Here is a 14,940-nt window from a genome sequence, read left to right on the forward strand (position 1 = left end):
CGGGATCAGATTAAGACTAAGAAGATCTGCTTACCGTCCGGCTATTCCATCTATCTTCCTGGCGAATGCACGTTCGCTAGAGAGTAAGATGGATGATTTACGAGCACGGGTCCGATTCCAGCGAGAGATGAAAGACTGCAATATCCTGTGTTTCACGGAGACCTGGCTGAAACCAGTGACTCCGGATCACAGCATCTCTCCCTCCAACTCCTTCACCATCTTCAGAGTGGACCGTACAGAGGCCTCCGGGAAGAACATCGGCGGGGGTCTCTGCCTTATGACCAACAACGGCTGGACTAGCCCCGGGGAAGTGCAGATACTCTCCCGTTCATGCTCCGCCGACATGGAACACCTCTCGATCCAATGTCGTCCCTTCCATCTTCCACGCGAGTTCACTGCAGTAATCATGACTGCAGTATACATTCCTCCCCAAGCGAACGTCGGCAGGGCGCTAGCGGAACTACACGACCATCTAAACACACATCAGATCAAGCACCCAGACGCGGCCATGATTGTAGCCGGGGATTTCAATCAGGCGAATCTGAAAAAAGTCATGCCGTCTTTCTTTCAGCACATCGTCTGCTCCACAAGGGGAGGAAATACACTCGACCACTGTTACACCCCGCTCAGAGCCGGATAAAAGGCTGTACCGGCTCCACCATTAGCGGGAGCGACAAACACGTCGGATCATGCCGCCATCTTGTTGGTCCCTGCTTACAAACAAAGATCACGTGACGCCGCCGTGTCACGTGAGGTAAAAAGATGGACGACCAATCAGAGGCCACGCTTCAGGACGCACTCGATGACGTCGACTGGGGAATGTTCGAGAGAAGCACCAGTGACGTCAGCGAGTTCACAGACACCGTTGTGAGCTTTATAACAACACTCGCTGACAGTATTGTACCCACAAAGAAGGCGAGGGTGTTCCCGAACCAGAAACCATGGGTGGACAGTACTATCAGAGCAGCTCTGAACTCTCGCACCACTGCTTATAACCTTGGCAGAGAGTCAGGAAACATGGAAGAGTACAAGACAACAGTCTACACTCTGCGCAAGGCTGTTAAACTTGCTAAGAGGACGTATGCCGACAAGATGGAGGCACAAATGGCACAGAATGACACAAGAGGCTTATGGCAGGGACTGAAGACGATAACTGACTACAAAGTCAGCGCCCCCCCAATGGGGAGCGATGACGCCTCCCTTGCGGACCAGCTCAACACCTTCTACGCGCGGTTTGGTGCAAACAGTGGCGCTGCTAGCTCAACGGCTAGTGACGTCACTGGTGCGCCGGCTGTTGTGGAAGGGGGGGGGGCATCCGCGGGGGGGCGGGGACGCTCTCTCATTGACGGTACACAGTGTGAGAAGAGCATTTATGCAGGTGAACACCAGGAAGGCGGCTGGCCCAGATGGAATAACAGGACGCATACTTAAGTCCTGTGCTAACCAGCTAGCCCCTGTGTTCACCACCATATTTAATCGATCCCTGAAGGCGTTAGTGGTCCCTGCCTGCTTCAAGATGTCTACCATTATCCCGGTACCAAAGAAACCCTCCCCAGCAGGTCTCAATGACTACAGACCGGTGGCACTCACCTCTGTGGCCATGAAATGTTTCGAGAGGCTGGTCAAGGATCACATTTGTGCCTCCCTCCCCAGTTATATGGACCCTATGCAATTTGCATACAGGCCAAACAGGTCCACTGACGATGCGGTCTCCCAAGTACTGCACAGCACCCTCTCTCACCTGGACCGTCAGAAGGGGGGCTATGTGAGACTGTTGTTCATTGACTACAGCTCAGCGTTCAACACCATAGTCCCCACCAGACTGGTGGACAAGCTGATCGAGCTAGGTCTGAGCTCCGCTCTGAGCGCCTGGATACTGGACTTTCTGAGTGAAAGGCCCCAGGCGGTCAGGGTGGGGGGTCAGACCTCCAACACCATCACCCTGAGCATCGGGTCCCCCCAGGGCTGTGTTCTGAGCCCCCTGCTGTACTCACTATACACACATGACTGTGTGGCCAAGTTCAGCTCCAACTCCATAGTGAAGTTTGCGGACGACACAGTGGTGGTGGGGCTGATCTCGGACAACGACAAGAAGGCCTACCGGGAGGAGGTTGAGGTACTGGAACGCTGGTGCCAGGACAACAGCCTGCTCCTGAACATTGGTAAAACCAAGGAGCTGATCGTGGATTATAGGAGAAGACAGCAGGAGACACACACACCACTGAGGATTAACAGGGCTACCGTGGACAGGGTGAGCAGCTTTAAGTACCTGGGGGTCCACATCGCAGAGGATCTGACATGGACAACACACATAGACTCAATCGTAAAAAAGGCGAAGCAACGCCTCTACCACCTGAGACAGTTAAGGAAGTTCAGAGTATCTGGGAAGATACTCCAGTCCTTCTACTCCGGAGCTGTAGAGAGCATCTTGACTGGAAACATCACTGCCTGGTATGGAAACAGCACGGCACAGGACAAGAAGGCCCTACAGAGAGTGGTGCGCTCAGCCGAGCGTACCACGGGTATTGCACTACCACCCCTGCAGGTTCTATATAACAAGAGGTGCAAATCCAGAGCCTGCAGAATAATGAAAGACCCACACCACTCCAACAATAGCCTGTTCATGCTGCTCAGGTCAGGCAGACGCCTACGAACACCAGCTGCTAGGACAGAGAGACTTCGGCTCAGCTTCTTCCCCCAGGCCATCAGAGCCCTGAACACTGAACTCTCCACACACAAGCACACATGAGCACACGCACAACACACTCACTGGACACGCTCACACACTAGCAGCCACTTTAACATGAGCAGGCACACACTCATGCTGCACACGCCCACACGTATGGCCACCAAGAAGGGTAACTTTTTTTTAAATAGTATAGTATAACCGGAGATTGTATAAATTAGACACTACCAAAGGACCCAGTATGTCCTCCATGCTCTGTAAATAACTTATGTACATATACCGATATGCCCTAACATGTTACTTGTTTATTGCACAATGTTACTTGCTTATTGCACAATGTTGATTGTATTATATGTTATTTGCACATCGTTGCGGGCAAGACCACCCGCATTTCATTGTATACTTGTATGCCGTGACAAATAAATCTCTTGACTTGACTAGATATACCGATAGACCTGTATAGGCTGTAGCTCTCTCCCCAACGACACGGACACAGGTCGGTTCTTTATAAACGGGCGTTTATTATCTTGGGATCGTCCCTCGTCCCTCTCACGCCATGAGAACTATATTTATTGAATGAACACTACAAATGCAACGGTTACTTACAATACAAAGGCGCTTATTATATGTCCTTTTATCGCACTGTATAGACAGCGTGAGCCGGGACCCACACACCTGCATATTGTACTAAATGCCAGACAGTTGTTAAAGCAGGAGAAAAAAGGCTACAGTCCAGTGTGTAATTTACGAGAGAGCAGGTTTTGCTTGTGAGCTGTGATTGGAAATGGTATCGTAATATAATAAAAAAATAAAATTTGTATCTCTCTTTCTCTGATTTTTCTCTGTTTTCTCCCCGTCCCAATTTAGTCGTTGTGCCAATTCCCCCCCTCCCCTACCTGGTTGTTGTGCGCATGTTCTCCTACTGGTCGGTACAAGGGAACCCTGAAGTATCCGCACGCTTCTTCCGACACGTGCAGCGACAGCCAGTGGCTCTCTTCTCACTTGGCAGCGAGGACTCTCATTGGTGAAGTGTAACGCGTGGGAGGTCACGCTGCCTTCCTCAAGTCCTGCCTCCGCTGAGCAAGCACCCAGACCTGACCTGTAGGCGTCGCTGTCCACAACGCCAGTTTCCCACCCACGGCTTCCCTCCCCCTAACCCAGCCAAAACGAGTTAGTATAGCGATCAGCCCAAGCCAAGGCAATGCTGACTCCGGGAGTCGAGACCGCAGCCTCTTGCATTGGTGACGAGCGCAATCTCCGCTACGCCACCTGACCGCCCGTAATATATGTTTAAGGAGAAGTGGAGTAACGTACACCGACATAGATCTGCCGACATGCAGAAAATAATGGACGGTGAAGAGACGTTGGGCTGAGTTCGGTTAATGATGCCATAATTCTCTGCTGTGCTTTTAGGCACACACACACGCTAACATTGAGTGTCGTTGGATGTCAATTAGACCTCTGCGACAGGTCCTGCATTACTATACACATACGCGCTCTGTGCTCTCTCTCTCTGTCTGGCTTGTGCACGCAACAAATACCTCCCGCGCATACAGGAGACAAACGGCGTCTAACCTGACTGCATAAACGCAACGTTCAGAAAAGTGAAATGAAACGTTCTTGTTTTTCTTTTCATGTAACCGCAGCCTAAGTCTGGTTGTTTTGGTGATGACCACTTCAACAAGGTGTCAGCCTGGTTGTTTTGGTGATGACCTCTTCACAAGGTGTCAGTCTGGTTGTTTTGGTGATGACCTCTTCAACAAGGTGTCAGCCTGGTTGTTTTGGTGATGACCTCTTCAACAAGGTGTCAGCCTGGTTGTTTTGGTGATGACCTCTTCAACAAGGTGTCAGCCTGGTTGTTTTGGTGATGACCTCTTCAACAAGGTGTCAACCTGGTTGTTTTGGTGATGACCTCTTCAACAAGGTGTCAGCCTGGTTGTTTTGGTGATGACCTCTTCAACAAGGTGTCAGCTTGGTTGTTTTGGTGATGACCTCTTCAACAAGGTGTCAACCTGGTTGTTTTGGTGCTGACCTCTTCAACAAGGTGTCAGCCTGGTTGTTTTGGTGATGACCTCTTCAACAAGGTGTCAGCCTGGTTGTTTTGGTGATGACCTCTTCAACAAGGTGTCAGCTTGGTTGTTTTGGTGATGACCTCTTCAACAAGGTGTCAGCCTGGTTGTTTTGGTGATGACCTCTTCAACAAGGTGTCAGCCTGGTTGTTTTGGTGATGACCTCTTCAACAAGGTGTCAGTCTGGTTGTTTTGGTGATGACCTCTTCAACAAGGTGTCAGCCTGGTTGTTTTGGTGCTGACCTCTTCAACAAGGTGTCAACCTGGTTGTTTTGGTGATGACCTCTTCAACAAGGTGTCAGCCTGGTTGTTTTGGTGATGACGTCTTCAACAAGGTGTCAGCCTGGTTGTTTTGGTGATGACCTCTTCAACAAGGTGTCAGCCTGGTTGTTTTGGTGATGACCTCTTCAACAAGGTGTCAGCCTGGTTGTTTTGGTGATGACCTCTTCAACAAGGTGTCAGCCTGGTTGTTTTGGTGATGACCTCTTCAACAAGGTGTCAGCCTGGTTGTTTTGGTGATGACCTCTTCAACAAGGTGTCAGCCTGGTTGTTTTGGTGATGACCTCTTCAATAAAGTGTCAGCCTGGTTGTTTTGGTGATGACCTCTTCAACAAGGTGTCAGCCTGGTTGTTTTGGTGCTGACCTCTTCAACAAGGTGTCAGCATGGTTGTTTTGGTGATGACCTCTTCAACAAGGTGTCAGCTTGGTTGTTTTGGTGATGACCTCTTCAATAAAGTGTCAGCTTGGTTGTTTTGGTGATGACCTCTTCAACAAGGTGTCAGTCTGGTTGTTTTGGTGATGACCTCTTCAACAAGGTGTCAGCCTGGTTGTTTTGGTGATGACCTCTTCAACAAGGTGTCAGCATGGTTGTTTTGGTGATGACCTCTTCAACAAGGTGTCAGCCTGGTTGTTTTGGTGATGACCTCTTCAACAAGGTGTCAGCATGGTTGTTTTGGTGATGACGTCTTCAACAAGGTGTCAGTCTGGTTGTTTTGGTGATGACCTCTTCAACAAGGTGTCAGCCTGGTTGTTTTGGTGATGACCACTTCAACAAGGTGTCAGCCTGGTTGTTTTGGTGATGACCTCTTCAACAAGGTGTCAGTCTGGTTGTTTTGGTGATGACGTCTTCAACAAGGTGTCAGTCTGGTTGTTTTGGTGATGACCTCTTCAACAAGGTGTCAGTCTGGTTGTTTTGGTGATGACCTCTTCAACAAGGTGTCAGTCTGGTTGTTTTGGTGCTGCACCCGAGTGCGATTGCGGTGTTCACAGCTGCCAAAAACAACTGCACCAAGAGGGTAAACGAACCAGGGTTCCATTTAACCAAACTAAACAAGGCATGTGTAAAAGTGCCCTAAGGTTATGGTTATGTTTATGATTAGGGGAATGGTTATGGTTAGGGGAATGGTTATGGTTAGGGGAATGGTTATGGTTAGGGGAATGGTTATGGTTATGGGAATGGTTATGGTTATGGTTAGGTGAATGGTTATGGTTATGGTTAGGGGAATGGTTATGGTTATGGTTAGGGGAATGGTAATGGTTATGGTTAAGGGAATGGTTATGGTTAGGGGAATGGTTATGGTTATGGTTAGGGGAATGGTTATGGTTATGGTTAGGGGAATGGTTATGGTTATGGTTAGGGGAATGGTTATGGTTATGGTTATGGTTAGGGGAATGGTTAAGGTTAGGGGAATGGTTATGGTTAAGGTTAGGGGAATGGTTATGGTTAGGGGAATGGTTAAGGTTAGGGGAATGGTTATGGTTATGGTTGGGGTTAGCCTCTAGTCAGTCACTCACCTGCAGCTCTTGTCATCAGGGTGGCCCTGAAGGGAGCTGGCAGCACGCCTCAGGCCCATGCGGGCAAAGGCGTGGTAGTGGCTGAGCAGGGGGTCTGATATTCCGCTGGGGCCGTCCGTCTCCTGGTCATAGACGTTCTCCCAGTAGGCCTGGAGGCCCGGGGTCCCCTGGGGGAAGGCTCCAAACAGGAAGGAGTCCAGCTGGGAGATGATCTCCTGACTGACACTGGCCTCAAACTTCCTGGCGAAGAAGGTTGGTCTGGACGCTTGCTGTAGAAGACAAGTAGAAGGAAATAATCAGGGGAAAAGTAGGAAAACATGAATTCTCCACTAGATGTAAAATAAAAATAAAAGAAAATACATTTTCCTTGCCAAAATGTAGCCTAGCTTTGGAGCATTCAAAAAATCCCATTCAGCCAGCAGTCAGATAAGCAGCTCATAATCACTCTCAAAACTGCAAAAATAGAGTAACGGGCCAAAAACACAAATAAACCTTTTTCACAAAACAAATTCAGGATATCTAAGCACTCTTTATGGCACAATTATCTCCACACTGACAACGCAAAGAAAAAGGCGCTTTAGACAGGTGAGCCTTAGTTGAGCAAATTTTACTATTTATGAGCAACACAATTTTGGTATTAACTGCGGTGGGAGATAGAGAGAAAAGGGGGGTTGAGAGACAGAGGGAAAAAACAGGGAGAAAGAAGGAGAGATGAGGAGGGGGGAAGAACAGAAAGAGAGGGAGGATGTTTAAGGTGGAGACAGAGAGAGAGATAGAGAGAGAGAGAGGAAGGGGTAGATCAAAAACAGGGAGATAGGAGGGAGAGAGAGAGAGAGAGACAGAGAGAGAGAGAAAGAGAAAGAGAAAGAGAGGGGAAGGGGGGAATAGAAGATGGGGATATAGGAGGGGGAGGGAGAGAGAAAGAGAGAGACACACAGCATGCCTCAAAATTCTTCACACATCTCTTGTACACATCAATGAAAAACCTTCAAACACTGACTGCCTAATTAGAAGGTTGAGATGATAAAAGTAGCCAGTATGATCTATGTGTGTTCACTGTGGACAGATCCTAATTAACACTATGCACCCGTCACTATACTGTCTCCATGTCTATATACTGTATATAGTAGAGACGCCTTCCAATTAAGAATTAGTGACATACAACCCCCCCCCCCCACACACACAGAGAGAGAGAGAGAGAGAGAGAGAGAGAGAGAGAGAGAGAGAGAGAGAGAGAGAGAGAGAGAGAGAGAGGAGAGAGAGAGAGAGAGAGAGAGAGAGAGAGAGAGAGAGAGAGAGAGGAGAGAGAGGAAGGAAATAAAACAGATGCATATAAAACAGAAGGCGATGGAGAGATAGAGGTGAAAGACAATACAGAAGAATGAATATAAAACAGATAGAGAGATGGTGGTGGGGTGACGGTAGATGAGTAGGGAGGGAGGGAGGAAGAGAGTCAAGTCAAGTCAAGTCAAGAGTTTTAATTGTCACGGCATACAGGTATACAATGAAATGCGGCGAGAGAGAGAGGGCGAGAGAGAGGGTGAGAGAGAGAGAGGGAGAGAGAGAGAGAGAGAGAGAGAGAGAGAGAGAGAGAGAGAGAGAGAGAGAGAGAGAGAGAGCGGAGAACGGGGGGGGGGGCAAGATTAGCATGAACATGACCTGAACTCATGTGCATGTTTTTTTTTTTTTTTTTTAAATGTATTGATCTTTTTCCCCATCCTTTTTCCTCCGTTTTTCTCCCATCCCAATGTTAGTCGTTATGCCAATTCCCAATCCCCTTCCTGGTCGCTGCGCACCTACCCCCCACAGTCGGTCTGGGAGAGTGGAGGCTATCACGTGCTTCCTCCGACACACGTGTAGCCAATCAACCGCTTCTTTTCACCTGGCAGCGCGGACTCTCACTGAGAGAGTGTAACGTGTGGAAGGATCACACTACCCCCCTTAGATCCTATCCGCGCTGAGCAGGCGCCCCGACCGAACTGTAGGAGTCGCTGTTTACAACGACCAGGACCCACCCACCAGCTTTCCCACCCCTAAGGCTATGTGTCCACTAAAAGCCTTTTTTTCAAGGCGGACCAATTTGAAAAAAGAAAAAAAAAAGCTCAGAGCGTTTTTCTGAGGCTCGCGCCAGCCGCGGCTCCGCCCCTTCCTCGATGAGTTACATTGATGAGCGCGCTCCTTTCCAAAAGTTGAACTAGTTTCAACTTTATGAGCTGGGAGCGCTCCGACCAAAAACGCTGCCGCCGAGAGCTCATAAAACACGAGGCGCGGCGCTGGGAAGAGGAGCGCGCCTGTCGCGTCTCCAGCATAGAAATGAATGACAGAAAGGAGCTGACAACTCATAAAACGTCCCTGGTGGACACAAGCCCTAACACTGCCAATTGTGTTAGTATGAACGACCAGCCAAGCTGATAGCAATGCCGAGAGCTGGGCTCGAACCCAGCGTCTCCTGCATTGGTGGCGAGCGCCTTGCCCACTACACCACTTAGCCGCCCCCATGTGCATGTTTTTAATAAAAATAAAAAAAGGAAACCACATCATAATGTCTACTCTTTAGACTGCACAAGCTCAGTGTGTGTGTGTGTGTGTGCGTGTGTGTGTGTGTGTGTGTGTGTGTGTGTGTGTGTGTGTGTGTGTGTGTGTGTGTGTGTGTGTGTGTGTGTGTGTGTGTGTGTGTGTGTGTGTGTGTGTGTGTGTGTGTGTGTGTGTGTGTGTGTGTGTGCACGCCTAATGTCCCATTCAGGGTTACAAGTGGCCTGGCTACCCAGCAAGCCCTACATTATGATAATGACAACCCTCCAAACCGCACAGCTACCAGCTACATAGCTCTAAAAATACACCAACTGCCTCCCTGTAACTGTTTTAAGATCAGTTTCTGTTGGCAGCGCCTCTTAGAGAAACCGTCACTAGACCACAAACACTGTCCTCAAGTCTGTCGTTATAGTCAGCAAAAGCCGCTGCCTGCTGCAAGGACAAGCAGCAGTGCTAATTTGTGAATGCTAAGCTATTCTGGTCCCTGGCCACTGTGGTACACACAGAAGGAGCTTAGCCAGATAGCACCAAGCTAGCACTTCAAGGCAGTGTTGGACTGATTTTCAGGACTCGTGACTCGACTTGGACTTGAGCACTGATGACTCGGACTTGGATTCGAGCATTGATGACTCGGACTTGGACTTGGACTCGAGCATTGACTGCATTCGGACTCTGAAGGTGCAGACGAGGACTCGGACTTGTTAATTGATAAATACAGTTATTTTATTTGTATTTATTTTGTAATAGGCCCTAATTATTTGGCATAAGATATTGATGGCTAGTGCATTAGTTTGGCTATTGTGACACAAAGTAAATAAACTCCCTTTGAAATGGTGACCGCTGTGTCATTTATGTTTAAATGTAGGCCTTTTTTTATTTGTATGTTAGCTCTTTGACTGCCAAAGTGGAGTGGACTCAACCTTGATGACTTGGACTTGGACTCGAACTAGAGTAATGGGGACTCGACTCTGACTCAACTCAGGCTCTTCTTTGGTGACTCGACTACAACACTGCTTCAAGGATTGCCCTTTATTATACCCCTGAATTAGGTGGTTAGCATAAACCTGCCACTTCAGGGCTATCTTTCTTTTAATAAATGATGTCCCATTAACCAAATTCCTCACCCTCAAACCATGAAAAATAAAGTACCAAGATGCGAAAATGCTACCTAAATTGACAATACAAAAAGTGAAACTAACCTACAAAGGGCTCAACATAAAAAGCTCATCTTTGCACTTTTCCTGGTTTGATTGAGAGGATTTTTGAGTTTTTGAATGTTGTTGCTCTTTCCAAACAAACAAATAATTTAAATAAATTAGCGAGCTTCAAACTAGCACCTTGCGGCTATTCCAGTCAATACTGTATGCTGGCTAGTGCACTGTGCTATTTTTGGCCGCTTCAGTGGAAGGGTTTGAACCAGGGCTGGGTGCGGAACATGTAGAGGCTGAACAGGGGTGGTTTTGCTTTGTGCCACCCTGAGAAAATGGAAGCTTCTTTTTACTCCTCATGACTCATATAAATGAGTGTATGTACGACTCCTAGAACCACCTGGGGACAAACTCTTCACTATGAATTGAAAATGGGGGACCCTAATGTAAACAAGACAAACGTCTTTCTCTGGTCTGCAATCCCCTTAACAATTGTGTGTATTGAGCCGTACTGTATTGTACCCATTCTGCAATCTGTTAAATAAAGTTTTCAATCAATCACTGACAAATCAGTTTGATAATTCAAAAGGTGAGCAATAGGAATATAACAAACACCCATGTCAATTTCCCCCAGATTTCCCCCAGATTATCAATTAAATTATCAAATTAATTGTCCATACCTCTGCATTATGAGTAAAAGTTGTATAGATACATACACAATAATGTTGTATAGATACATATACAGTAATGTTGTATAGATACTAGGGCTGACCCCTATTAGTCGAATAGTCGACTAATCGGTCGAAAGGAGCCGTAGTCGACTGCCAACCTCTTAGTCGAATACAAAAGAAAAGAAAATAATATATATATTTATAATTTAAAAAAAAAAATTTGTATCATTCTTTCCAAAAGAAAAGAGGCCTAGAAGCGTGGCTAACGCTAATGGCACGCATACCAGAGGCTAACTGCCTAAGAAAACAGGAATAGAGGCACTGAAAGAGGATTTCACCCATCTAATGAACACACTAGACTAGACAAATATCAAGATGTATCCATCAGTGAACCAATTGCATGCTTTTGCAGAGGACAATAAGCCTTCAGTCGACTCCTTCAGACATTAAGCACCCCCCACAGCCCAAATGGAACGATTAAAAAATTATAATAAAAAAAAATATATATATTATACTTTAAAAAAAAATTATAGTCGACTAATGGCAAATTTTGGCCAATCATAGTCGACTATCCAAATCCTTAGTCGGGGACAGCCCTAATAGATACATAGACAGTAATGTTGTATAGATACATATGGTAATGTTGTATAGATACAATACAGTAATGGTGTATGAATACATATACAGTGATGCTTTGGAACAAAACAACATCCACATCAACTTCATCTTCCCACTTGGAGGGATATTTGATCTAGAGAAAAAATAAAAGACCTTCTTTCTCACCTGGAAGCGGGGCAGGTCGGAGGGCTTGAAGTCATTGGGTGAGCAGCCGCACCAGTCCACGATGTGTTTGTATTGACACTTGCAGCCCAACTTCCTGTTCCAGTTTGTGATGCGCAAGTTGTTGTCGACCATGGTCTCACAGTGGGCACTGTTCTCCAGCACCGTGTGGAAGAATGACTAGACATGGAGCGACAGAGGGAGGGAGAGAGAGAGAAAGAGAGAGAGATTAAGTGAGACAAGTGGAAGATACAGCCATTTTCCACACTTCTCATCCACACATCAATATAATATGACAGCATCTAATGCTCAAAATCCAAATGCTTATTGATTTAGTTCTTTCAGAGTACTTTATATGAGTGTGTGTGTGAGAGAGAGAGGGAGAGAGAGAGAGAGAGAGAGAGAGACACAGGCTCGACATTCCTCACACATCTCCTACAAACATCAATAAAATACCATTTATTGAATGAAAATGTTATTAACAGATTGCAGAATGGATACAATACAGTACGGCTCAATACATACAATTGTTAAGGGGATGCAGACCAGAGAATGACTTTCGACTTGTTTACATCAGGGTCCCCCATTTTCAATTCATAATGAATTGTAAGTAAGGGTGCAATTAGCACCGTGCAATCCATTCTTTGTGGATCTAGCCCCAAAACTTCAAAATTCTAATACTAAATATAAATATAAATAAATTAAAACGACTGCATTTCCATACTTTCAGTGGTACCTCGGCAGGCAGCAGTGTGTGTGTGTGTGTGTGTGGTACCTTGGCAGGCAGCAGTGTGTGTGTGTGTGTGTGTGCGTGTGTGGTACCTCGGCAGGCAGCAGTGTGTGTGTGTGTGTGTGTGTGGTACCTCGGCAGGCAGCAGTGTGTGAGTGTGTGTGTGTGTGTGTGTGTGAGTGGTACCTCGGCAGGCAGCAGTGTGTGTGTGTGTGTGTGGTACCTCGGCAGGCAGCAGTGTGTGAGTGTGTGTGTGTGTGTGTGTGTATGTGTGTGTGGTACCTCGACAGGCAGCAGTGTGTGTGTGTCAAGTCAAGTCAAGTCAAGAGTTTTAATTGTCACGGCATACAGGTATACAATGAAATGCGGGTGGTCTTGCCCGCAACGATGTGCAATACAGTGGTACATATAATATAATCAAAAGAAGGAAACAACATTGTGCAGTAACAGGTAGCAGGTAACATGGAGTGACATCTCGGTATCTGTACATAGTTATTTACAGAGCATATGGGACATGCTAGTTAGCTTTGGTAGTGCAATACACTGTTCCTGTTATTCTAATTTAAAGTGACCTTTCCTTTGGCCATAAGTGTGCGTGTGTGCGACATGAGTGTGTGTCCGCTCATGTTAAAGTGTTAAGTGGCTGCTTGTGTGTGAGCGTGCACAGTGTGCGTGTCGTGTGTGTGTTCATGTGTGCTTGTGTGTGGACAGTTCACTGTTCTGAGCACTCAATGTTCATTGTTCATGGCTCTGATGGCCTGGGGGAAGAAGCTGAGCCTAAGCCGCTCTGTCCTAGTAGCTGGGGTTCGCAGGCGTCTGCCTGACCTCAGCAGCTGAAACAGGCTGTTATTGGGGTGGTGAGGGTCTTTCATTATCCTGCAGGCTCTGGATTTGCACCTCTTGTTGTATAGAACCTGCAGGGGGGGTAGTGCAATACCTGTGGTACGCTCGGCTGAGCGCACCACTCTCTGTAGGGCCTTCTTGTCCTGTGCCGTGCTGTTTCCATACCAGGCAGTGATGTTTCCGGTCAGGATGCTCTCTACAGCTCCTGAGTAGAAGGACTGGAGTATCTTTCCCGATACTCTGAACTTCCTTAACTGTCTCAGGTGGTAGAGACGCTGTTTCGCCTTCTTTACTACTGTGTCTATGTGTGTTGACCATGTCAGGTCCTCTGAGATGTGGACCCCCAGGTACTTGAAGCTGCTCACCCTGTCCACGGTAGCCCCGTTAATCATCAGTGGTGTGTGCGTCTCCTGCTGTCCTCTCCTATAATCCACGATCAGCTCCTTGGTTTTACCAATGTTCAGGAGCAGGCTGTTGTCCTGGCACCAGCGTTCCAGTACCTCAACCTCCTCCCGGTAGGCCTTCTCGTCGTTGTCCGAGATCAGCCCCACCACCACCGTGTCATCTGCGAACTTCACTATGGAGTTGGAGCTGAACTTGGCCACACAGTCGTGTGTGTAGAGTGAGTACAGCAGGGGGCTCAGAACACAGCCCTGGGGGGACCCGATGCTCAGGGTGATGGTGTTGGAGGTCTGACCCCCCACCCTGACCGCCTGGGGTCTTTCGCTCAGAAAGTCCAGTACCCAGGCGCTCAGGGCGGAGCTCAGACCTAGCTCGATCAGCTTGTCCACCAGTCTGGTGGGGACTATGGTGTTGAACGCTGAGCTGTAGTCAATGAACAACAGTCTCACATAGCCCCCCTTCTGACGGTCAAGGTGCGAGAGGGTGCTGTGCAGTACCTGGGAGACCGCGTCGTCGGTGGACCTGTTTGTCCTGTATGCAAATTGCATAGGGTCCATATCACTGGGGAGGGAGGCACAAATGTGGTCCTTGACCAGCCTCTCGAAACATTTCATGACCACAGAGGTGAGTGCCACCGGTCTGTAGTCATTTGTGTGTGTGGTACCTTGGCAGGCAGCAGTGTGTGTGTGTGCTACCTCGGCAGGCAGCAGTGTGTGTGTGTGTGTGTGTGTGTGTGTGTGTGTGTGTGTGTGTGTGTGTGTGTGTGTGTGTGTGTGTGTGTGTGTGTGTGTGTGTGTGTGTGTGTGTGTGTGTGTGTGTGTGTGTGTGTGTGTGTGTGTGTGTGTGTGTGTGTGGCTGATGCGGTACAGAACATCTCACCATCTAGTGCAGCAATGTACAAACATGCTAGAGTGCAACCAGAGTGGTTTGGTCTTACCAACGATGTCTTCGCTAACATACCAAATACACAGGATGTTGTTTTTGTTGACACCAGCCACAGGGAGGTGCTGGTCATAGAAGTAGGCTGTGCCTTTGATCTGTACATGGACCAGGCCTTCCGGGACAAGTATATCAAATACCAACCACTGCTCAATGTGATGGCCGACCTTGGGTACAGGTGTAGGTATAGTGTACTTGTATTCGGAAGTCTTGGCCATGTATACAAATGCACCATGACCGGTCTGAGAATTGCTGCAATGTCTAAAGGAAAAACCAAAGAAAATGGCCAAATATTGCTCTGTCTTAGCTATTATTGGCAGCTTAGCCACGTGGAGAAGGAGGTGCT

At 47.6% G+C, this 14,940-nt stretch overlaps 1 protein-coding gene across 1 annotated transcript in view; it reads right to left on the reverse strand.

The window, feature by feature from the left end:
• LOC311240367 (xylosyltransferase 1-like) overlaps nt 1–14,940 on the reverse strand; it is a 214,235-nt gene that overhangs the window by 21,264 nt on the left and 178,031 nt on the right. Inside the window, exons 7-8 of the mRNA XM_084328952.1 lie at nt 11,684–11,860; nt 6,550–6,818 (exon numbers count right to left, since the gene is read on the reverse strand). Of these exons, the coding sequence (XP_084185078.1) occupies nt 6,550–6,818; nt 11,684–11,860 (446 nt within the window). The remainder of the gene's footprint in view (nt 1–6,549; nt 6,819–11,683; nt 11,861–14,940) is intronic.

Source organism: Notolepis coatsorum (assembly GCF_963971535.1).
Source record: "Notolepis coatsorum genome assembly, chromosome: 14".
Classification (NCBI taxonomy): domain Eukaryota; kingdom Metazoa; phylum Chordata; class Actinopteri; order Aulopiformes; family Paralepididae; genus Notolepis; species Notolepis coatsorum.